General features: G+C 50.2%; 1 protein-coding gene across 4 annotated transcripts in view; it reads right to left on the reverse strand.

The window, feature by feature from the left end:
- Nucleotides 1–1,456: 1,456 nt before the first annotated feature.
- ICE1 (interactor of little elongation complex ELL subunit 1) overlaps nt 1,457–25,263 on the reverse strand; it is an 868,698-nt gene continuing 844,891 nt past the window's right edge. For all 4 annotated transcript variants that reach the window (XM_086965290.1, XM_086965289.1, XM_086965288.1 and 1 more), the window contains one exon: nt 1,457–2,385. In XM_086965290.1, the coding sequence (XP_086821416.1) occupies nt 2,207–2,385 (179 nt within the window). In that variant the 3' untranslated portion in view covers nt 1,457–2,206. The remainder of the gene's footprint in view (nt 2,386–25,263) is intronic.

Consider the following 25,263-nt stretch of genomic DNA (forward strand, 5'->3'; position numbering starts at 1 on the left):
TCAAAATCTTCTCTTTCACTGAGTAGGTATGAAAATTAATAAGTATTTTCCTTGGCTTGGGATGGTTCGGGTTGCGTCTGAAGGGGCCTCGATGAACTCTTTGGATGTCCCTATCCACCTCCTCAGCTGAAATCTCTAAATCTAATGATTCTTTTAAGAGGTTTATCATAAAGGGTTTAAGATCACTCCCCTCATTGCCCTCTGGGACATTCAATACCCGTAAGTTATTCCTGCGGGAGTTGTTTTCTATAATTTCCAGCCTGTCTCTTAGTGCTCCCTCCTCTTTCTTCAACGCTGCAAAATCATCCTTCATGACATTCAGCTGACCAGCTAGTGCCCCCACCTCAGATTCTAAAGTTTCTGTCCTTACATTTAGAAGATCTACTTTTTTATCTAGTGTCTTACAGACGCTTCTAATCTCCCCTTGATTTGAAGCAGAAACCTCAAAGCCCTTCTTTATATCCAACGCCAGTGAGGCCATGAGACGTTCTAAAGAGGAGATTGAGTGTGCCTCTGGAGCAGGAGCTGGGACTAGGGCAGGAGCCGGGGTGAGAACCTCTGAACTTTTGGCCATCGCCCCTCCATCTGAACTTTCTTCCACAGCGACAGGTCTCTGACCCTTGAAAATATCCTGAAGGTTTCCTGATGTGACTTCATGAGGTGTCTGGCTCGCGAGTTCCTCTCCCCCCTTCTTTCACTACCTCCATCCTGTTGCCTCTCACTAGCGACCCAGAGCTGTCTGTGTCTACTAAAGCACGATCTCCCACAAGCCTGTAAATCCCTGGATTTACTTTTACTGAGGTAGGGGTACCCAACTCACTTGAATCTGGTTCTTACTGAAATCTGACTTCTCCTACCGTTCTGCCAGCTTTCCCCAGACACGATGGATGAGGAAAAATATTGTTAGTCCTGATTGTCTGGAACCATAAAACTGCAAGCTTTTTACTTCAATGTTAGTTCCTCTAAAAATAGATGCTTTGCACTCAATGGTCTAGCAGCAAATCACTAAAACCCTTGCAATTTCTGTGAAAATATTTTGGGATGCTAATGGATGCAGAAGGGTGAGGCTTCGAATGCAAACTCAGCAGGAATCAAAATACCAGTCTCGAACTCCTCGAGGACCCACACGCCTTATGGGTAAACGTTTATGGTAAAAAATACACCTGACAATGCAGCAGTTAGCAAAACTAAGATAGGCGATCAATACCCATCCTCAAAATGCCAAGGCTCAGCCCATTTTCCAGACCACATTCCATTATTCAATGTAGTATTAAAATGGATATGAGATTGAGGCTGTAGTGACAGATACACTCAAGAAAGGTAATGAACATTTGCTAGGCAAGACGTAATTGACACAATAACTAACACATTTGCTTACAAATATCCAAACTAGTCTGCTCTAAACAAATGACCATGCATAACTATAACTTGGAGATAAATATAGTGACAACTAAAATTAAGATGAGTGCTAGTTTTTATTACCACAGAAGCACATTAAAATAGATTTTGCTTTTTATTATAAAAAAAATACACATCCTCGATTCAATGAAATGAGAATACAGATGCTTAAAAATTCTAACCTTTTATATAAACATTTTCTTCATAGAAACACTAACATTCCAAAAGTGGAATAACATAAATGTGAAACACATTATTGGATACTATACATACCTACACAGAGATCCCTAGGGTACCTCCATGCGTCTTAGTTTTTGTACTGTACACTTGATTGTTGTACATATTTCTGATTCACTCCTTTGTAAAAACGTGATCAACATTCCAATCATGAATGCTAAGCATAACTTAACAGGTTTATTGCAATTTCCAGAAAGCTAGGAAGTAATGCAAATGTTTTCCAAACTGATAATTAGTGTCCCCAGACAGCCAAAATGCAAAAATTATTTAGCTTTTTTAAGGAAAACATTTTTTTTGTTCCGTCTTTTACAAAAGCAGCGAATTTCCAAGCAATTAGAACAGCACACTTCACAGCCATATCTTAAATTATATATGTGTTATTTACAGGGACCTATGTACAATCTCTCTTGAGCATAAAAAATAGCTGTGCATAAAAGCTTGTCTGTACTAAATACAAATATTCTCGTCTTCTCTACGTTGTCTCTTCCCAATATTAACATACAGAACTCTAATTTATTTAAAATAACAAAAGGCACTTCAAGGCGAGGCATCAGCTTCTAGGTTTGTTGTTCTAGTTCTGAAGGCGACAGAGCGCAGAGATTTCTGAAATATAGTTCAGGACCGCTGGGGGGATGTCGTTTGTGGTTATTCTTCTCCATGTCTGTAGGGTCACAAGTACTCCTGCTGGGTCACCGGAGGCCATGTCACAAAGTGCATAGACAGATGCCAACTGAACCTCCCACGGCATATCTGCAGAGTTTTGTAATAAATAAAACCTTTAAGTACACAATTTATTTCTAGAGTAATGTTCTTCACAGTATATCTTTCAAGTTTTAAATGCCTTTTAAATATTCATCATTAGTAGCTCCAATGCATTTCAAGTCAAAACAGCTTTTCTTCAGGGGGCAAGCCAGTTAGAGTTCTACAAAGTTCTACAAAGTGGAGAAGTGTGGCTCAATGATTAGAGTGGCAGACCCTGATGCAGAGGTCTAGTCCGGGACCAGGGTTAAATTCCCCGCCTCGGCGGGTCTTGGGCTCAAAAAAATTCCACGGACCTGATAATTCTCGCCTTGGTGCCTATTCCAATCATGGAGTCCCACTCTGCAACTCTGGGCAATAGCTTGCTTAATCCCCACAACGGCCCCCCAACGCTAAGGATGCCTGGCCTCCACCTTGGGGGTGCCCAGGAGTCGACGCCTCACAGGGAAAGCCAGGATGGGTTCCACAGTGGTATTCGTACAAGCGCCTTGAGACCCTTGCGGGTGAGTAGTGCGCTATACAAGTATCAATTTACAATTTACAAAGCTCCGACCATGTTTTCCTTCAGACAACTGTAATTTTATCAACACAGATCGTGAGACCATCGGAAAGAAATCATGGACTAAGATCTGCAGAACAGTTGAACTTTCATGCACCTCTGAAGAAGAGCTGTGTTTAGGTTTGGAATGACAAATGATATATGGAATGGAATTTAAAATATAAAGCACATAATTTGAAGTATTACTATGAATATATTAACGCACAAGGGCTATAGAATGCATTTCTAGATTGGTTTTCGAAATAAAATGTGGTACTGAATATTCAATACTAAACTTTATGAAACATTTAAACATGATCTATTTTGCAACCTGTTGGACGTGGCTTGACGGTTCGGGCTGGACTGTTCCCATGAGGCAAAGGGTCAAGACTGATTTGCATTTGGCCATGTCTGAACTGGGGTGGAGTGGTGAGCAAAAGAAAATGGATTAAACCCAGATCTGTGACTGGGGGTGAATGTTTTGCCAATGTGCAACATTCCGTCCATCATCTTGTGCGTTTTGCTCTTGGACTTGTCGCCCGTGTAAGGATCGCAAATGGCAATTTGTATGAGTACCTAGATCAAGTGTACTAGACAGAAAGTACACAACCAAGCTATCAACCGATTCAGCATTATTTCATAAATGTGATTAACATATCTCAATAGAGTATTATAGGGAGTAGGTGATCTGGGGATACAATTATTTTTTGCCACAACTTCCTTTTTGTACAAACCCTCAGCTACCAATACGTCACATGGACTAGGCACAGGCATTTAAATGTTAGATTTCTACCAACCTTCCTTTATGCAACCGTTAAATTATCTTTTACAGTGTGTGGGAGAGTTATTGCACAGAAGGAAGAAATTTGGAATCAGACAATTTTGTGAACGAAATGACATTTACCGATTAGCCAGTCACTGGGGAAAAGCCGTGTCTAACATAGCAAACTTTACGGGAATGTAACAGTTGTTTTTTATAAGAAACTATTCTTATTTTAGAAGAGCAGCAAGTTTCACAAAGAATGATGTCAATATATGAGGGTGCCCAGATTCTAATAATACAATTGCACAAGTTACTTACCTTCGGTAACGATATATCTGTAAGAAACAGTAGTTAGTATTAGATTCCTTACCTTAGAATATCCCCAGGCGTCAGACTGGATCCTGAAACATTTGCGTAGAAGTACCCTTGCACGTTGGTAGGCGTCGTCTGCGGCTCCGCGTCCGTCGTCGGGATGACGTCGCTGGAGTACTTAGACACCACTCTCGCGCGCTGGCGTCAGTTCTTATACACAGCTTTTCCGTGCCAGAAACGCAGAGCCATGACAAAAACCAACACTGGTGCCATGAAACTAGGGCCCTGAAAGTGGATGAACTTAACCCTAGATATCGGTTCGCAGAACGGGGAGGATGGGTGGGGCGGTAAGGAATCGAATACCAACTACTGTTTCTTACAGATATATCGTTACCGAAGGTAAGTAACTTGTGCATCTGAAAGAAACAGGTTAGTATTAGATTCCTTATCTTAGAATAGATACCCCAGCAATAGCAACTCCGGAGGTGGGTCTGCGAACCAATGATCACATCAGAAAGTCCTGGAGAACAGAACAGCCAAAGAAGCCATCTCTCTGGACTTGGCTGTCCAGGCAGTAGTGTCTTGCTAACGTGTGCGGCGAGGCCCACGTAGCTGCCTGACAGATGTCCTGCACGGGGACTCCCCGACCCAGGGCAGGCGTAGCCGCCGTGGCCCGAGTGGAAGGGCCCTCAGCCCAACAGGAGGCTCCTTTTTAGCCAAATAATAGCACCCCTTGATGCACAAGACGACCCAACGACCGCCCGACCTTTCTTAGCGCCCACGTACCCAACAAAAAGTTGGTCATCCACCCGGAACTGGCGTGCGCGATCTAGATAGAATGAGAGCACACGTTTTGGGTCCAGGCGGTGAAGCCGCTCTTCCTCTTTCGAGGGATGCGGAGGAGTAAAGAAGGTGGGCAAGGTGATGGACTGCCCGATGTGGAAGGCTGTGACTACCTTAGCCAGGAAAGAGGGTCACGTCTGCAACACAACTTTGTCCAGATGGACAGAAAGGAAAGGAGGTTTAGAGGAAAGAGCCTGGAGCTCACTCACTCTCCTGGTAGAGGTGATGGCAACCAGGAATGCAGTCTTGAGAGTAAGGAGATGAAAAGGACAGTTGTGAAGTGGCTTGAAAGGAGCGCACATCAGATAGGTCAGAACAAGGTTCAAGTCCCACTGAGGCATCACGAAAGGAGCAGGAGGAAACATATGAGTGATGCCCTTCAAAAACCTATTTACAACTGGGGACTTGAACAAAGAGGGCTGATCAGGGAGCCTTAAGAAGGCGGAAATGGCAGAGAGGTAGCCTTTTAGAGTGTTCAGAGCAGAGCCCTGCTGGGCAAGAGAAAGAAGAAAGAGGAGAACGTCTGAAAGAGGGACAGAAGGGGATCCACATCCTTTGCTGTGCACCATGCCACAAATTTGTTCCACCTGCAGGCGTATATTGTGGAGGGACGCCTGGCTGCCAGAATCACATTACAGACTTCAGGAGGCAAGTCAACTGGCCTCAACTGCAGCCACTCAAGCTCCACGCATGTAAGTGGAGACTGGAGAGGTTCGGGTGGAGGACCGTCCCCTGCTGCTGCGACAGAAGGTCCTCCTGAAGAGGCAGACGAATCGGGGGATCCACAGACATGCTGAGTAGCTCGGGATACCAGTATCTTCGTGCCCAGTCCGGAGCCACAAGGATGACTTGGGCCCGGTCGCGACTGATCTTCTTCAGCACTCTGGGCAGAAGTGGTATAGGCGGAAAGGCGTACAATAGACCGCAGCTCCACTCGCGACGAAAAGCGTCTCCGAGCGAGTGCCGCCTTGGACATTCCAAAGCGCAGAACTGATGACATTGCGCGTTCTCTTCTGTGGCGAATATATCTAATCAAGGCTCTCCCCAATGCTGAAAGAGGCCTTGCGCCACGTCCAAGTTCAGACGGCATTTGTGATCCATCATGCACAGACGGCTGAGTTCGTCCGCCCTGGCGTTCAGGGAACCTGCCAGGTGTTGAACCACCAGGGTCACGCCCTGATGTTCCAGTCACTGCCAGAGGCGCAGAGCCTCCTGGCATAGGGTCCACGACCCCACCCGCCCTGTTTGTTGCAGTACCACATGGCGGTGGTGTTGTCCGTGAACACCTGCACTACACTCCCCTGGACAGAGGGGAGAAATGCCTTCAGTGCAAGCCGGATGGCCCGCAGCTCCAGAAGGTTGATGTGGAGCCGGGACTCCGCCGGAGACCAGAGGCCTCTGATCTCCGCCTCTCCCACGTGGGCCCCCCAGCCGTGGAGGGACGCGTCCGTCACAACAACGTGCTCCGGTTGGGGATGGGAGAGAGATCTGCCGCTGACCCAATTGAGGTCCGTGAGCCACCACTGCAACTGTCTTGCAGTGCCCTCCGAGATCAAGACATGGTCGGACAAGTTGCCCTGATGCTGGGCCCACTGAAACTTCAGTTCCCACTGCAGAGCCAGCATCCGCCACCTGGTGTGATGCACTAGAAAGATGCAGGAGGCCATCAGCCCCAGAAGCCACAACGTCAACCAGACCGAGACTCGGGATAACGGCTGAAAGATTGGAATCAGAGCCTGAATATCCAGAACCAGCTGTTCGGGAGGATAAACCCGAAACTGCGCCGAGTCTAGAACCGCTCCGATGAAGAGGAGCTTCTGAGAGGGACACAGGTGCGACTTCGGCACATTGATGGAGAACCGCAGCAGGTGCAGGAGGTCGGCTGTAGTCTGGAGGTGGCTGACGACTGTCTGGGGCGAACCTGCCTTCAACAACCAGTCGTCGAGGTAGGGGAAGACTGAAACCCCCAACCTGCGCAGATGAGTTGCGACCACCGCCATCACTTTCGTGAACACCCGTGGGGCGCTGGTAAGGCCGAAGGGGAGCACGGTAAACTGAAAGTGCTCATGGCCTACCGTGAACCGGAGGTAGCGCCAGCAGGACGGGAATGTGGAAATAGGTGTCCTGCAAGTCCAACGCTACCATGCAGTCTCCTGGGTCCAGGGCAGCTAAGACCTGAGCCAAAGTCAGCATCTTGAATTTCTCTTTCCGGAGGAAGCCGTTGACGTTCCGCAGGTCCAAGATAGGGCGTAGGCCCCCTTTGCCCTTCTTGGAAACCAGAAAGTAGTGGGAACAACCACCACATCCCACTTCTGGCCCAGGAACGAGCTCGATGGCCCCCTTGGCCAAGAGGGCCGTAACTTCCTCTCGCAGAAGATCCAAGTGATCCCCGACACGTGGTGGTACTGCGGTGGTATGACTGGAGGGGTCGCCTCGAAGGGGAGGGAGTAGCCCCTTCGGAAGATCTGCAGCACCCACCTGTCCGAAGTGATGGTGCGCCAGTGATTGAGGTGATGGGGAACCCTGCCCCCCACTGGCGCCGTGTGGGCCTGAAAGCTCAGACTAGGAGGGCTTTGAGGCGGATGCTGCGGGGGTGGATGTGGACTGCCCTCGCCTTTGTCCCTGGGCACGGCCACGGCGGTTACCACGTCCGCCACCGCGTTGGATGTTAGTCTGCGGCCTGTGGCTGGCAGGACATGTGGGGGCGCCCCTTCCTTGGCCACGAAAGGAGCGAAAGGCAGCAGGCTGCTGGCGCGGGGCCAACAGGCCCAAGGACTTGGCCGTAGCCCTGGAGTCCTTAAAGCGCTCAAGCGCACTGTCTGCCTTGTCGCCAGAGGCGACTGCCATCAAACGGCATGTCCATAAGGGTGTTTTGCACATCAGCCGAAAAGTTGGCGGACCTCAGCCAGGCGCGGCGACAAATCGCCACCGTCGTTGCCATTGCTCTACCTAGCGAGTCAGTTGTATCCAGCCCACATCGGATGGAGTACCGTGCCGCATCTTGACCCTCCGCAAGGGCTTGGGCGAGTTTAATCCGGGCCTCCTCCGGACATTGTGGCAGCACATATGCGACCGTGTCCCACAGAGAGTGGGTATAACGGCTCAAGAGGCACGGGGTGTTAACTGACCGCAACCCCAAACTCAGTGAGGAGAACATCTTCTTTCCATACTGTTCGTACCTCTTGGATTCCCGATCGGGGGAGCCGTCGGGAATGCGGTCTGGGAGTTAGAGGCCTGTATGACCAGGCTCTCGGGGGTGGGGTGGATGGACAGGAAGCTAGGGTCGCCCAGAGCCGGGCGGTGGCGTCTGGCCACGTTCCTATCTACAGTGGGACCTGTAGCGGGCCTGGACCAGGTGCTAAAAAGAACGTCAGACAAGGCCTCATTAAACGACAACAGAGGCTCCGAAAAGCTTGCTTGCGGTTTAAGGACCTCAGTGGGAGGTAAGTCCTCACGGCCGCGATGGGGAGTTCAAGGGATAAGGCCTTAGCCGGCCGCGTCAATACCACACTAGGCAGCCCCCTCCTCCGAAGCCACGGTAGGAGGGGAGAAAAAAACAGTGTCTGGCGAAGTGTCCAAACCACTGGCATCCTCTAGCTCACCTGCCCAGTACTGATAAGGCTGGCACTCACGTGCCAGAGGGTCATCAGACCCCTCCCAATCCGCCTCGCCACCCATCTCCTGGTAGTCAGGGTTAAATGATGAGGCCGGGTCATAGAAGTAGAAGTCTCCCATCAGCGTCGAGAGCGGCGCCGCTCCGGCGCCGGACCCAGATCGAGGGGAAGACCGGGGACGACGTTGTCCTGGGACGGCGCCACGGCGACACCATGGGGGCCAGCGAGGTCGTAAGGTCGACCGGCAACGGCCCGGATCCGAAACCGGATCCGGCGGGGCCCTGCGGCGTCGGGATCGAATGCGCCGACGGCGCCGGGGCCGAAGAACCCGGCCCGCTTGGGCTTCCAGTCGGGGTCGCTTGGCCCGAAGGCACTGCGGAACCAGACGCGTTGCGTTCTGCCCAGGGACCGGCGGGTATGGAGCAGGCCGGGACGCCCCCGGCTCCGGCGGAGCCGCGTGGGCGGTGTCGCCCGAACCCCCGGCCGCGTAGCACGAGGGTCGGGGGGAGTCGGAAGAGCGATGTCGCTTCTTCAACTTCTTGTGCCTCTTACCTGAGGACTTGGAGCTCGAGGAGTGGTGTCGATCCTCCGAGCCATGATGACTCCGGTCCCTCGACCTCCTACCGGACCGGGACCTGGAGCGGCGCGGAGCCGACTGCCGGAGCTCGAGGCGCTTGCGGGACTGCTCCCGCCTAGCCTTCGACGTCAAGATCCGGCAGTCTGGGCATGACTTGTCATCGTGGTCGGGCCCCACGACCTCTAGTTTTTGACCAGCTGTATCTTTCTTAATCGCTTAAGCGGACCTGACAAAGCGCTTAGAGACCCCTGGGTTATAATGCGCTATACAAATCAAATAAATAAATAAATAAATAAATACATAAATGAAGACATCAGTCGGCTGCAGTCGACAAAGGGTTTGAACCCGGGCATCCCTACCGGCACCGTCTGAGTCGTTCAGCTTCGAAAAGTGATAAAAAATGATCGAAAAAGGGGCGTGGCTTGCAGCCTAGCATGGCAGCAACCTAGAGAGAGAGCTCCGTAGTTAGAGCGGCCTCTCCAGAAATCCGTGCACTTATCTAGCCAAAACAAGATCTCTATTGGAGGGACCCGACGCCCGGAACCGGGCAGAATTGGCTGCAGCAACTGCGGAGAGAATCCGACGTCGGATGCAGAAGTTCTTGCTGGAAGTGCCCGTGGCCTGAACAGTGGCCGAGATCCAGGGGCTGTCCTCACCGAAGAGTCCGACCGGAAGTGGAGACGACGTGGGCGAGACTCGCTGGAAGCGTTCAGCCGAAGCAAGACGAGGCTGCGGTGACCCCAAAGACTGCCAGACATACTACCCGGGACACTTTAGAGAAGCAGGATCAGCAGTAAAGGGAAAGCGGAGGTGCCGCTGCAAATACAGTAAGCCGGACTGCGGGCTGTGATGTGTGAAAGGGACGGCTGTGGAATGGAGCGGGCCGCCATCTTGATATAGCGCGACCACCTGTAAGATCAGGTGACTTCTAACGCCCGTAGTGGAAGGCGGCAAAGCATGTGTGCACTATGGGCTAACTGCCCAGGAAAGATATTGCCGCTTTAATAACTGCCCCAGGAGCGACTCGAGTAAAGTGTGCAAGCCCCGTGAATTCACTGCCACCTCAGCTGCTGGACCCGATTGAGGTCCGAGGATTGAGACCCGATACTGTGCGCCCTGCTGCTTACTACCCCGGTGGCTCTACTGGGAGGCCCCCAGGCTTCACAAGAACGCAGCAGGTGACACAGAGGAGCTGAAGAGCCCTGGTGCCCGCCTGGCCCCGCTGACTCTGCGGCGCACCGGCTCGGGGGCGGGCTCCGGTGGAATACAATACAGCGACGACCGCTTCAAGGACACACACGTTCCTGCAGTGAGTGGCGGACAGTTCTGCCATACTAACTACATCCTTTAAAATAGTTACTGCTGGAAGTCCACCCGCACACGAGGTTCCGCTTTGGCCACCGCTTGGATCGGTGAAAGAACGCCTGCAGCAACTGACGCGGCAGCTTGATGCCTGTGTTGTGATCGCCGGGGTGCGGTCGGGCGCCTGGGCAGCCACAGATTCGATGCACAATAACTAACATCGGCCCGACACGCCTGTGACTGGCAGAGGCATAAATTGCACTGAGAGGCCTTCCACAGGAGTGACACGGGACACAACATCAGTGAGAGAGGTGACAGTGCGCCCAGCGCTGACTACACGGCTTGCAAGCTACAGTTTGCCCGTGAATAGGGGCCCCCAGCGCTAGGATTCCCCGCCAGGTTGGAAATAAGGAGTGGCACCACCACAGAGGCTGGAATGAGACACTGCGACACCTGCTTAATAGCGACTGAGTGAACAGTGTGCACCCATTGACTGTAAGTGCAGCGGGGGAGTAGTGGGCTACATCCCGGACACATAACAAATTGGTTCAGGACTCCTCTCGTATCTTCTTCCACGTTGCCACACATAGGGCAACACTACGACGAGCAGATCGGGACACGGCGGCGGCCAGCATGGTGGGCAAGGGCGCAAAAGGTGGCACCACGCAGATCCGTATTGATAAATACGCTTGTGATAAGAGCACTTCTCCCCCAACTGACGGGAAGACACCAACCGGTAAATCAGCGGACGGAGAGGGTGGGAAGAAGGCAACGCTGGATGACGTCATGAAGGCCTTGATGCAAGTTCAAGCGACGGTAGGCTCCATCCCTACTGAAATCCCTCATCAAGGCAGACTTTCACAAAATGTCATTGAAGGTGAGCTCCATGGAGTTGGTTACGAAATAGCTGGTGGAGGATGTCTCGGAGCTGCAGACAGCAATGGAGCGTATGTCGGCGGAGAATAAGGCGTTGCGAGACAGACTGGATGATCAGGAAGGGCGCTCTAGGAGGAACAACGTCAGGATCCTTGGGGTTCCGGAGTCTGAGGGCACTAGAGCAATGGACCTCTACGTAGAGGAGCTGATAACAACGAAACTCCATCCTAAGGGCCTATCCACTTTCTTTTCCGTTGAGAGAGCTCATCGAGTCCCGGGGGGGCGGCCAAAACCGGGTGCGGCCCCGCAACCAATCCTGGGTAGGCTGTTCAACTTTCAGACAGAGACGCCATTTTGCAGGCGGCACGTGTATACCCACCTGTCAAAATCCAAAACTCCGAACTGGCCTTTTTTCCGGACTATACAGCGGAAGTCGCTCGCCGCAGGAGAAGGTTCCAGGACGTGAAGAAGAAGCTTAGGGCGAGAGAGATTCCGTACTCTATGCTGTTCCCAGCCAGGTTGCGCATAGTGGCGGACAACAAGACCTGGTTCTTTGATACTCCTGAGATAGCCCAGGACTGGCTGGAAGGATGGAGGCCGGCCACTCAACCACGTCGTTCGAATAGAACCTCAGGGACTCAGGGGACAGGAAATTATCTGAACTCCCAAGCTTTAGGGTGTGCAATGGAGGAACGCTCGCCAGTAAGAGAAAGTGCAGATGAAGATGCCGACAAGGAACAGTAACCACCCGGTGAACTCAAGACATTAACATGACTAAGCAGACTGCCTAACGAACTGCCACTGGACACTGGGCTGAGGGCATCCGAGGAGAGTGAGAGAGGCCGCCGACTCCGGAGAGTCCTTCGCCCCAGCGAGCAAGTATAATTTGTGTGGGGGATGGGTTAAGCACTCTGCTAAGTTGGGGGGGCGGGCGGTTCCAAGTCTGTGTAGCAGGGGGGCAGGGAGGAAGGGGAGTTAAGGGAGGGGTTGTTTTCAATGTTTCTTAATTGTTTGACTCATGGGGGTTGGATATGGCACAATGACACCGACACATCGGACAGCACACAAGTGGTTCAGGGGTCTCACTTCATAGCGCAAACATATCTTCCACTACAGGATGGAAATGGCACACGGGATACAGGCTGATACCCTGGATGGGGACATTCGCACAGGGCCGGTAGCACCACTGCAATTGATGTCCTGGAATGTGTGAGGATTGGGAGATAAGATTAAGCGGGGACTGGTTCTGCAGGGTATTCGAAGGTTGGGGCCCGCTTTAGTTCTTCTTCAGGAGACACACCTGGTGGGCACAGCTAGTCGAGCACTAGACAGACGGGGTTACCACATGATAGTGCATTCAGATTTCACCTCAGGTTCAAGCGGGATGGGTATATTGATGCGGAAGTCATCCCCGTTTATACTACAGACTACTACCAGACGACCAAGGCCGCTTCGCGGCGGCACATGGACAGTGGGAGGGCAGACCGCTAAACATAGTGTCAGTCTACATTCAACCAGCACTCCATACGGTTGCCCTTCCGGACCTGGGGAAATTCCTCCTGGAGCTCCCGGAGGGAGACCTTATCATAGGAGGTGACTTTAATGCAGTGGCACATAACTTGCAGGACAGATTCCCGGTCCGAACACAGACCTCGGGTCCCTCCCGCTTCAGTGAGTTTCTGGAGGCACAAGGGCTGATCGACGTCTGAAGGCAGTTACACCCTGGTGAGCAGCAATACACCTACTACTCCACTGTTCATAATAGTCTGTCTCGTATCGACTATTTCCTTGCCTTGGGCGACGGCCTCCTCACCATAGGTGACATACAGAAGGGACCACTCGCAGCTCACATTAACTTTGTCGTGCCCAGAAAGGGCTCGAAAAAGAATATACCCTATTTTTCCAGGCTATCTCCAGATACCGTCCATACGTAGGGAATTGAAAAAAGTGACTCAGTATTATTTTGCGGAAAACGCGGCTTCGGTAGCATCACCTACGATCTTGTGGGAAGCCTACAAGACAGTACTAAGAGGACAGGCCATCACGACCATCTCGGGACATAAGCGTACACAAAGGAGGGAACTGCTGGACTTAGAATTAGAACTTAATAGAGCAAATGCAGCCGACATGGCGGACCCGACAGTGGACACGCTGCACTTGCTTCAGCTCTGCCAGCAGCTCCATGATGACCACCTTAGACGACGGACAGTCGAGAACATTGCGGCAACAGCGCACAGAGTCTATGACATTGGGGATAAGGTGAGTAAACTCCTGGCCTGGCTAGACAAAAAGAAAGGAGGTAATAGAAATATTCTGCAGTTGCGGGATTCCGATGGGACGCTACACACACGCCCATCAATGATAATAGAGGCCCTAGCTGACCACTACCAGGAGGTATATACCCCTGGTGTTGAAATAGCACAGGAAGCGGCGACAGCGGCTCTCCACGGTGTGCCGACCCAGACCCTATCGCAAGAGGCAGTAGATGAGCTGGAAGCTGACCTATCATCGGAAGAGATACAGTTTGCCATCAATGCGCTCCACTACGGTAAAGCCCTGGGCCCTAACGGGATCCCTATTGAGTGGTATAAGGCAATGTCTGAAACGCTAAGTAAACCTCTACTGGCCATGTACACAGAAGGTCTGGAGCGGGAGATCCTGCCCCTTGATCAGCGTATGGCTATCATTGTGGCAATCCCGAAACCGGGCAAGCCGCCCACTGAGTGTATGTCCTATCGCCCCATATCACTCCTCAATGCCGAGGCCAAAATCCTAGCGAAACTACTGGCTACTAGACTACAGCCTCACCTCGCGCACTTGATCCATCCGGATCAATCGGGCTTTATGCCGCATAGGAGTACGGCGTTGAACCTCCGAAGAGTGCACGGAGCGTTGGCACGAGCCCCATTATTAACGGGGCCGGCAGCCATCCTGTCGTTGGATGCCAGGATGGCGTTCGACATGGTGGAATGGCAATACTTATTCGGGGTACTGGGCCACATGGGCTTCGGCCCCAAATTTATCTGGATACGGCTCCTATACACGTGGTGGCGAACGGCCATATCTCCCGCGAGATACCGTTGGCAAGGGGAACAAAGCAGGGATGCCCGCTCTCGCCTTTATTATTCGCCTTAGTCCTGGAACCGTTGGCCACTATCATTAGAGCTTCTCCGCTACTGAAAGGAATTCGCTGGGGAGACAATTGGGAGGACAGGATCTCCCTTTATGCTGACAACATGCTAATCTACTTGTCAGACCCAGAGAGGGGTATCCCGGTGCTTCTGGCACTGTGTGATACGCACGGACAGACCTCCGGATAAAAGTCAAGTCAAGTTAGAATTTATATAGCGCACTACATACCCAGAGGGTCTCAAGGCGCTTGAGGAAGGGGGGGAGGTTTACCTATCGAATATCCAGGTTTTAAGCTGTTTTCTGACGGCTAGGTGGTTTTGGGTAATGCGGAGGTGGATGGGAAGGGAATTCCAGGTTTTGGCCGCTAAGTAGGAGAAGGATCTTCCCCCCATGGTGGCTTTGTGGATGCGCGGCACAGCGGCGAGGGCTTGGTTGGACGAACGCAGTTGGCGGGTGGGAGTGTAGAAGCTAAGGCGCGTGTTGAGGCAATCAGGACCAAGTTCGTAGAGGGCTTTGTGTGCGTGGGTGAGGAGGCGGAACGTTATCCTTTTGTTGACGGGGAGCCAGTGAAGGTATTTTAGGTGCCCGGAGATGTGGTCTGTGCGGTGGATGTCTAGTATGAGTCTGGCTGAGGCGTTTTGGATGTGTTGGAGTTTTTTCAGCAGTGTTGCGGTGGTGCCGGCGTAAAGGGTGTTTCCATAGTCCAGACGGCTTGTAACCAGTGCGTGGGTGACCGTTTTTCTTGTTTCGGTGGGGATCCAGCGAAATGTTTTTTTGAGCATGCGTAGGATGTTGAAGCACGACGAGGAGACGGCGTTGACTTGCCTGGTCATCGAGAGAGAGGAGTCCAGGATGATGCCCAGGTTCCGTGCGTGGTCCGTCGGTATGGGAGCTTTTCCTAGGGCCGTTGGCCACCAGGAGTCGTCCCAGACGGAAGGGGATGCACCTAAGATGAGGACTTCCGTTTTGTCCGAGTTCAGTTTCAGACGGCTGTGCTTCATCCACTCGGCTACTTCTTTCATCCCTTCATGCAGGTTGGTTTTGGCGGTGTTTGGGTCTTTGGTGAGTGAGAGGATCAGTTGAGTGTCATCCGCGTAGGAGATGATGTTGAGGTTGTGCTGACGTGCGATGGTTGCGAGGGGGCTCATGTAGACATTGAAGAGGGTAGGGCTGAGAGAAGATCCTTGTGGTACGCCGCAGATGACTTCGGTGGCCTCTGCTTTGAAAGGGGGGAGCCGGACTCTCTGAGTTCTTCCAGCGAGGAACGAGATGATCCAGTCTAATGCTTTTCCTTGTATTCCGATGTTGCGGAGGCGTTGTATTAGGGTGCTATGACAGACTGTGTCGAAGGCTGCGGAGAGGTCGAGGAGGATGAGGGCGACTGTTTCTCCGCTGTCCAGTAGTGTTCGGATGTCGTCTGTTGCTGCGATGAGGGCGGTCTCGGTGCTGTTTGGCTCGGAAGCCAGACTGTGAGGAGTCGAGTGATTTGTTGGTTTCGAGGAAGGCGGCGAGCTGATTGTTGACGGCTTTTTCAATGACTTTGGCAGGGAAAGGGAGGAGCGAGATGGGGCGGTAATTTTTGAGTTCGGTGGGGTCAGCAGAGGGTTTCTTCAGAAGGGCGCTGAGTTCGGCGTGTTTCCATTTTTCTGGGAATGTGCCGGATTTGAGGGAGCAGTTGATGACGTCTCGAAGATGGGGTGCGATGATGGAGTCTGCTTTGTTGAAGATGTGATGGGGGCAAGGGTCTGTGGGGGATCCGGAGTGGATGGAGTTCATTAGGCGGATGGTGTCTTCTGTGGTGATTGGGTTCCAGTTGAGAAGGTTATTCAGGGGGGTACAGGTTCGGAGGTGAGAGGGGTTGACTGGTTTACGGGTTGGTTGTCAAAGCTGTTATGAATGTCGGCGATTTTGTCATGGAAGAAAGAGGCGAGGGAGTCGCAGAGGACTTGAGAGGGGGTGATGTCGTTGGAGCTGGCGGTGGGGTTGGTGAATTCTTTGATGATGTTGAAAAGTTCTTTGCTGTTGTGGGCGTTGTTGTCTAGTCGGTCTTTGAGTGCTGATTTCTTGGCTGTCCGGATTAGTTGGTGGTGTTTGCGGGTGGCGTTTTTGAAGGCGGCTTGGGTGATATTGTTTGGGTCTTTTTACCAAGTTTTTTCAAGGGAGCGGCAGAGTTTCTTGGATTTCTTAAGGTCGTCATTAAACCATGGGGCGTTCTTGCTTCCTTGCTTGATTTGATGTTTTTTCAGGGGTGCTAGTTTGTCGGCGGTTTGGGTTAACCATTGTGTGAGGTTGATGGCGGCTTGGTTCGGGTTAGTTGAATAGGCGGGGGGTTTTTGAAGAAGTGATGTGGAGATTTGGTAGATTGTGATTTTGTTCCAATTTCTTCGCAGAGTTGGTTGAGGGTGGTTGTGGATCGTGGTCTTATTGTAAATGAAGTGGATACACAATCAATTGGACGAAGTCGATCATTTACGAACTTAGGGGTCCCTTACCGGATCTTCCCGCCGACTGCCCGGTGGCGGGCACCTCCTTCCGATATTTGGTGATCCACATCACCCGGGATGACAAAGTATTTTCTGAGCTGAAATTGCTGCCACCGCTTACTAGACTTAGGTCTGACGTGAGACATTGGAAGGCCCTTCCTCTGACATTACTGGGGCGTGCAGCGCTGTTCAAAATGATGGCGCTGCCACGTTTTCTTTATGTATTGGAAAATACACAGACTCTGGTGCAACCCTCATACTTCCGGAAAGTAACGGCTGAGGTGACTGGTTTGCTGTGGGGCGACCGCCCAGCTCGTGTAGCGCACATGAAGCTCATTCGTGGCTGGTACGACGGTGGAATAGCTCTGCCGAATATACATTTATAATACTGGGCGGCGCAGCTCAAGGTTATTAACCAATGGCGGCATGCTCCGCAGGACGATCCGGCCTACCTCGCAGATAGAGCACAGCTGGGCACACACAGTCTACTGGCCCCGCTGTACCACAGGGGACTAGCAGCGAAACTGACGGGCCCGACCAGACACACAGTGGTGCTATGGCACAAGGCGCAGGCGAGGCTCAAGTGGGGGGATGTTATAACAAAACTTACATCTCTATGGGACACCAAAGCGCTGGGTCATTTGAGACGTAGTAAGGGGTTCACTCAATGGGACGATATAGGCATCTCCACGGTAGGAGACATGTGGACAAAAGATGGGGTGATCCCCTTCGAACACCTCCAGCAGCAATATAACCTAGGCCCTAACGAAACCTACCGCTATATCCAAATACGCCAAGCGCTACTGACCCAGTTGGAGGATCGCCTGCTTACTGACTATATACAAGCTAGCGCCACTTCCCTCACATATCGAAAGCTACTGAATAACCTGCCTGACCCCTTGCTTACACTGAGGGAGAAATGGGAGGGCGAACTGGGTGAAATGGATGAGGCAGACTGAAACGCTGCGATGGCCTCTCCGAAGGAGGCGGGCATATCGGCTCGATTCAGGTTGGTACAGTTTAAGATACTGCACCGGGTTTACTTCACGAGGGTCACTTTACACAAACTGCACAGAGCTGACCACCCATAATGTCTCAGGGGCTGTGGGAGGGGGGGAGGGGGGGGGGGGGGGGGGGAGAGGGGGGGGGGGGAAGGGTACACTGTTGCATACACTTTGGGAGTGTCCGAATGTCAGAATATTAGCGACAGGTGCTACGTACTTTTCCAAACTCTAGAGATATCCATTACACCTGATCCACGCTCATGTCTGTTGAATGTATGGGGACCAAATGACATGACACGCCAGGGGCAACAGTGGGCCGTTGTAGGCATTATGGCCGCTAAGCGAGATATAGCGCAGAAATGGGGGGCGGCAGATGCACCGATTTTGGCGCAGTGGTGCAGGAATATTGATATGCTTCTGGTGGTTGAGCGAGCAGTGTATAAAATGAGAGCTAACCCTCGCAAGTGGAATAAGATCTGGATGCCCTGGAACAACTACAGGGGGGACCTGTGCGAACCTCTACCAGAGGAAGACATAGATAGTTCAGAGGATGAGGAAGATGTATTCTAACCAATTTACTACCTGGATGCCCATAATAGATATCAGGGAATGACAAGCTGGCCAGCCGGTTCTTCGAAGAGGCCCCGGGGACGAGTTGAGTGCCTGAGCGAGTGTGCCGATGTGAGAGAAAGGAAACATGGTTGAAAACGTATAAGCTGATTATCGAACCTAATGAGTCAAATGTTTAATTGTGGTTATAAAATACAAAAGTGAGACGGAATTTGATTCATCCAGAAATTGTTACAGAGCTCTCCGCGATAATGTTGATAAATTGCTGCCGGACCGAAGGTTGTCGGCTAAATAGCTGTGTACTCCATGTGGTAAATTATCGAAATGTGTGGCAGCAGGCCTCAGGGTTGTAGGCAAATGCTGTGTATATTGAGCAAATGTTAATAAAAGTCTTACATTTAAAAAAATAAAAATAAAATAAATTAATAAAATGATCAAAAAAGTTTAGTCAAAAAATGACTAAGGGTACCACTTTTTCTGGATCGGCACTTGCTGGTGCGGAAAAAAGAAGAACTAACGTCAGCGCGCAAGGGCGGCGTCTAAGTACTCCGGCGACGTCATCCCGGCGCCGACGACGGACGCGGAGCCGCAGACGACGCCTACCGACGCGCAAGGGTACTGCTATGCAAAAGTTTCCGGATCCAGTCTTACGCCTGGGGATATTCTAAGGTAAGGAATCTAATACTAACCTGTTTCTTTCAGATAAATAACTTCCAAGGCTGGTTCCAAAAAAGACTGACTGGTCTAATGTGTAGTTAACCAATTCAATGGCCGGGTTCTAGTGGCATACCATTAAATAAGATATAGCAAAATGAAGTAAAGCTCACATCCGATACAGCCTTGAGAAGCCCCTAATAAACCATTAGCAGAAGGGTGACATTTTGATACTATTTGATCACGCTAAGTCAGTCTTGACCCTGTGTCTGGGCATACCCTTCCCACATAGGGCGAACAGCAAAACACACAAGATGATGGACGGAATGTTGCACATTGGCAAAACATTCACCCCAGTCACAGATCTGGCCTCAATCCATTGTTTTTTTGCTCACCATGCCATTCCAGTTTGAACCCAGCCATATGCAAATCAGTCTTGACCCTTTGCCCCATGAGAACAGTCCAGCCCTAACTGCCAAGGCAGGTCCTCCCTGGACTGGAAACAAGCATCCTAGTGTCAGGATCCTACTGGTCGCGCCTGCAATACCGTGCTCTCGTAGCGCGAGCGAGAGATTCCAGAACTCTGTAGTCAAAAACAGAGCCCTGAACTACATTACCCAGAACTCCCGGCATTGTAGAGAGTATTTGTTGGTCGCACGCATGCTTCCTGTTGCGTGTAATTCTAGGCATTTCCGCTTCCAGGTGACGCCAGCCAGAGACGCAGTTTCTCCGACGCTGCACAGGACGGATCCTGCTGGCAGCGGGTTGTTGTGTTTCGCCGCAGCATCGGACTTTGCCCAAAGACCTTCATTCGAGTTAGGAGTGGGACTACTGCAGTTGTGGGGTTACTGACCTGCGAGCGTCTTGCCGCATTCAGATCGCCTCACTTCAGAGAAAGCAGAGCGCGGTGGTAGGTTGCCACGCGTTGCCCTTTGTCTCCAACACGTAGTGCTTTGAACTGCGAGGAGTCATTTCTTGTATTCCATGGGTGCAGGGTCGCGGAGCGCAGTGGTGAAGGTCAACCACACGCTTCCGGGCACCCGTTTTAAGGAGACTGTTTAATGTTCTATCAATGGATCATTTCCTCTATCATTGACTTGCTCCTGTTACGGCTTTACCAGTAACTTTAAGGATTGTCTCCGTACAAACTTTCTTTGTGTTCAAGCCGACCTTATGCACAGTAGAGCGGAGTGCTGTGGTTCTTGCTTCCCACGCACTGCTGATTCTACAAATAAGGAGAGGATTTCCTGTTTTGGATACAGATCATTGTTTATATTCTTTTCTGAATTACCTTTCATAACAGATTCCAAGTTACCACTCTCTGGCATTCATTTCATGGTATGTTAGACGTAAGGGGGTTGAGTCCTACTGTAAGGGAGTCTTCTGAGGATAACAGCTTTTTGACCTACGTTTATGTGTCCCTGTAGGTACATAGGGTGCCAAGAGAGGTTGCAGTGTTGTACCACGGCTGTTTCTTCTGTTTTATAAAGTACCTACGGCTCATATTAGCGAGACTTAATGAGAGTAGACTGTGATTGATGAAGTATTAATAGCTGTGTATGTGTTCTATCGTTTCAGGTATATCCCTTCCCAGCTGACCCCTTCCTTTCCCTTCCTGGTTCATTTATCCCTCGCCTAATGCCTCAAGGCCTCTGTGTGATTAAACTAGAGGTCTTGTGACGTTTGGAGGTGGACCCTTGTAAGCTACAATCGAGTTCCGTGGAGCAGATCCGGACACCTAGGACCGGTTTCAGGCTTTCAGACGTCATCAGCCAGGATAGCTTGATTGCACTGGCATGTAGAGCACGGGACTCACGTCTAAGCATACCCTTCACACTCTGGGTGACAAATGCAAAAACACCAGTTGATGGACAGAATGCAGAACTATGTCATACATTACCCCCAGTGCAGAAATCTGGGCCTAAATCCATCGTTGCTCACCATGCCATTCCAGTTTGAACACAGCCATATGCAAATCAGTCTTGACCCTGTGCCCCATGGGAACAGTCCAGCCCGAACTGCCAAGCCAGGTTCACCCTGGACTGGAAACAAGCATCCTAGGACCAGTTTTGGGCTTTCAGGCCTCATTAGCCAGGATAGCTTGATTCCAGTGGCATGGAGAGCACGGGACTCACGTCTGAGCATACCCGTCCCATTCGGGGTGACAAATGAAAAAACAACAGTTGATGGACAGATTGCAGAACAATGTCATACATACACCCCAGTACAGAGATTTGGGCCTAAATCCATCGTTTTTTTGGTCACCATGCCATTCCAGTTTGAACCCAGCCATATAGCTTGATTCCAGTGGCACGGAGAGCACGGGACTAACGTCTGAGCATACCCGTCCCACTCAGGGTGACAAATGCAACAACAACAGTTGATGGACAGAATGCAGAACAATGTCATACATTCACCCCAGTACAGAGATCTGGGGCTATATCCATCATTTGTTTGCTCACCATGCCATTGCAGTTTGAACCCAGCCATATGCAAATCAGTCTTGACCCTGTGCCCCATGGGAACAGTCCAGCCCGAACTTCCAAGCCAGGTCCTCCCTGGAATGGAAACAAGCATCCTAGGACCGGTTTCGGGCTTTCAGCCCTAATCAACCAGGATAACTTGATTCCAGTGGCATGAAGAATTTAGATAATCAGGCAGAGAGGGCAGTGTGGTGAAGAAATTAGAACTAGCATGAGCACCCTGGTTGGGACCTACTGTACTCCAATGGTGCTGCCTGGAGAAAGGTTTTTCTGCACCAGTCTGAAGCCCGGAAGGGCGAATTCATAAGGTTAGGAATCTGCAGTAAGATGTATGCTTCAGTAACAATTAGGTCAGCCAAATAATTAATGAGCTAAATCTCACAGGTTAGTCAACTAACAAGAATGATTGGTCAAATGTTTGTGGGTATTTAGATGCCAATGAAAATGGTGGTTGCAGGATTTAAAAAAAAAGATGGATTCCATTTTTGCACTTTGTCAGTTATATTGGAAATTCCCAGGTATTTTTCTGGTTAAAAAAATATTCTGTCCGACCTCGCTCAGAGACTATTCCATCACAAGGCTATTGGCAGAGAACTAGCGAGCCACACAGAGAGCCCTCTTTGATGAGCGCAGTCTTGGGATCTTGCATTAAAGAAAATGCACTTGATGAAGTTTCTGTCCTCCCACTAGTAGGCTGGACAGGTGCCAGCAGCCTTCATGCACCTGCGAGGTGACCTCCAGGAAACAAAGCCAGTAGACGATACGAGCAGGTATGTCCTGGCCCAACCAGATATATCCATACCAAGTGAGGAGTACCGTGTGACTTTCGGGTTGGTCACATGCTTAGCGAGGCATGCAGTTTCGGTACCGTGACTCTGGCTCTGCCAGGGTCCAGTTTCAGTGGTGTTCACATGGCAGGGAGAGGAGCAGCAGTTGTTTCTGTTGCTTATCTAAGCACGACTGCTGGCATCTATAGAAAGAAAGAATTTGTAGAGGATTGAGATGTGGTAGAAGGTAGGCAAAGGCTTTTTTTTTTAGATACAAGGGGGATTTTAAGCAGAACAAGGGAATGTTGAGAGCTTCTCACTCATGTCGCATCCACTGTGTCACCTCAGGTGTCTGCACGGCTTATCTTATTCGGGGACAGGCTGTGTAAAGGTCAATTCTTGGTTGGGTGTGGTGATCTATTGGTTAGCAGAGCTCCGTGATTTAACACAAAGATTACAGATTCTTTCATTACTAACCTGTTGGCTTGAAACCAGCCATAGTAGTGGTTGTACAAGCTTACTGCATGGTTATGTGGTGATTTGTGTGAGATTTGTATTTTGTGTTAGTGAACTTCCGACTGAGCTTCAAGATTTAATGGTGTCATTTTTGATTTAGCTTAACTTTATTTTCAAGGATTTGGAAGCTACTTAAAATCTGGTTCCAGATACTAGAAGCTCAGTGAGCAAAGCTGAAATTGGGAGCTGAAGAGAAATTAACTTGAGTTTAGCTCAATATCTTGAGCCTAAATTTGCAATTAAGCTTGATTATTTCAATTATGACTTTGGTGAAGTCAAGGAATAAGATGGATATAAGCAACAGGCCCTTGAAGTAGGTTCGCAGGTCGATAAAGGATGATTTGTAAGACTAAATATGCATAAGGTGTCTCAAGTATTAACTTTTACTATTGTAATAGCTGTTTGCAAGTTTTAATTTGCAGGGAAACTAAGGTGTGCAAATATCCTCCTTCATTGAAGGAGTTTTCCCCATCACCCCTGTTAAAATGTTGTGGGTTAGGTTTATGTAAATGCCCAGTGCTATCAATTAAAGTGCTTGCCTACCATGGTCTTTCCTCGCCTGGCAAGATGGGTTTTCTGAGACGATCACACATTGCTTTTTCTAGTACCTACCCAGGAAAGGTGTGCTGTTCCCCTGTATTATATCTTGGTTTGTGAACTTCTCTTGTCAAATATGAACACATTTTCTACTTTCTGTAACACTCTTTCTGGTAGAAACTGTTATCTAACTTTTACAATAATCCAACAGGTGTCAGACTAGATTCTGAAGCTTTTTTCAGCAGTGCTCTTGAACCGGTGGGTGGTGCGGTTGTTCTGCCCCAGGAGTAACAAATTAGGGTAAATATAGGTGCCACCCCAGCATGTTAACATCAGGTTTATTTCTTTACTCTGTCCACAGATGCAGAACCCTAAAAGAGACCGAGGTACCTGGGTCTAAGTCTCTGGAATGGGACATGTTTAGATGGGAATGAAGACCATTCCACAGAACAGAAAGGTCGGAGGGCAGTGAGAAATCCGCAGTTAGAGAACCCACCGGAAAGAGTTGCTGAAGGTAAGTGTTCCTCATATGGATGCCTCTAACAGCAGATTCGTAATTTTGGTATAGATACCAAAGCAGTACCTTCCAAAGTGGTGGGTATGTGGAATGGCTCAGACCAATAAGTCTGACAGAACAGAACAGACTGAATGCCCTTCCATCGGACCCGGCTGTCAAGGCAGTAGAGTTTTGTGAAGGTGTGCACTGATGCCCACATCACTGCCCAACACATATTCAGAATGTGCACTCTGCATATCAAAGCAGCAGTAGCAATCTTGGCCCTGGTGGAATAGACCTTAAGTCTTCTGGAGGCTGCTTCTTGGCCAAGGAGATGCAGATCTGAATGCAGAGGACTGTTCACCATGACAAGAGTCCTTTTCTGCGCTGTCTTGCCTTTCTTCTCCCCAGAGAACCCCAGTAAGAGCTGACTGTCCACCTGCTGGTCTTTTTTTGGGGAATTTATAGTGCGCAAACTTAACCCAGAGGGCATCAAGGCGCAAGACACACACAAACATACAGTCTCAGAGAAGCGGATGCCAGGACATTAGTAAGCCTGAGAGAAGAGCCAGGTTTTTAAAAGTTTGCGGAAAATCCCCAGTGAGGGTTGACTAGAGAGTTCAGGTGGGAGGGAATTCCATAGCTTAGGGGCCAAGGTGGAGAAGGCTCTTCCTCCCCACTTCGCCTTTTTAAATCTGGGAACCGAAAGCAGATTTCTAGAGGCCGAGCAAAGGGTTCTGCTGGGAATGTAGGAGCTGACATGAGACTTGATACCTTCAGAGCCCAATCCAAAAACTGCCCTGTGGGCCATGCAGAGGAGCTTGAAAGAAATTCTGAAATGGATAGGAAGCCAGTGAAGATCTTTCCTGGCCTGAGTTGCAGATGCGAGCCTAGGAAGGTTCCAAACCATCCTGGCTGCGGCGTTTTGCACCATTTGGAGGCGATGGACAGACCTCTTATTTATGCCGCAATAAAGTGCATTGCAATAATTGAGCCTGGAGGAAACAAGGGCAACTGTTGACTGTTTGCGGGCATCAGGCGAAAGATAGGGGGCAAAAGCTATAAGCTCTTTTGGGGTCCAGCCGATGGAAACTCTCATCCTTTTTGTAGAGGTGAGATGGAGCAAAGAACATTCAGAGGTGATGGACTGCCCAAAGAAACAAGCATTTGCAATGAAATAGGTCTCGCATTTATGCAGTTTGAGCTATTGGCATTGTAAATGACAATGTCCTTAATTTATGTTTTGGTTTTCAAAACATAAATAAAAGGTATTGTCATTTATAATGCCAAGTGTTTAAACCCACGTAAATGCAAGACCTATTGCATTGCAAATGCTTGTTCTGTCTTTCTCTTCCTCCTTCATTCCCCCATTTTAGTGATTTTCTCTTTCTGACACTAGATC

This window comes from Lissotriton vulgaris, chromosome 4_1 (genome assembly GCF_964263255.1).
Source record: "Lissotriton vulgaris chromosome 4_1, aLisVul1.2, whole genome shotgun sequence".
NCBI lineage: Eukaryota > Metazoa > Chordata > Amphibia > Caudata > Salamandridae > Lissotriton > Lissotriton vulgaris.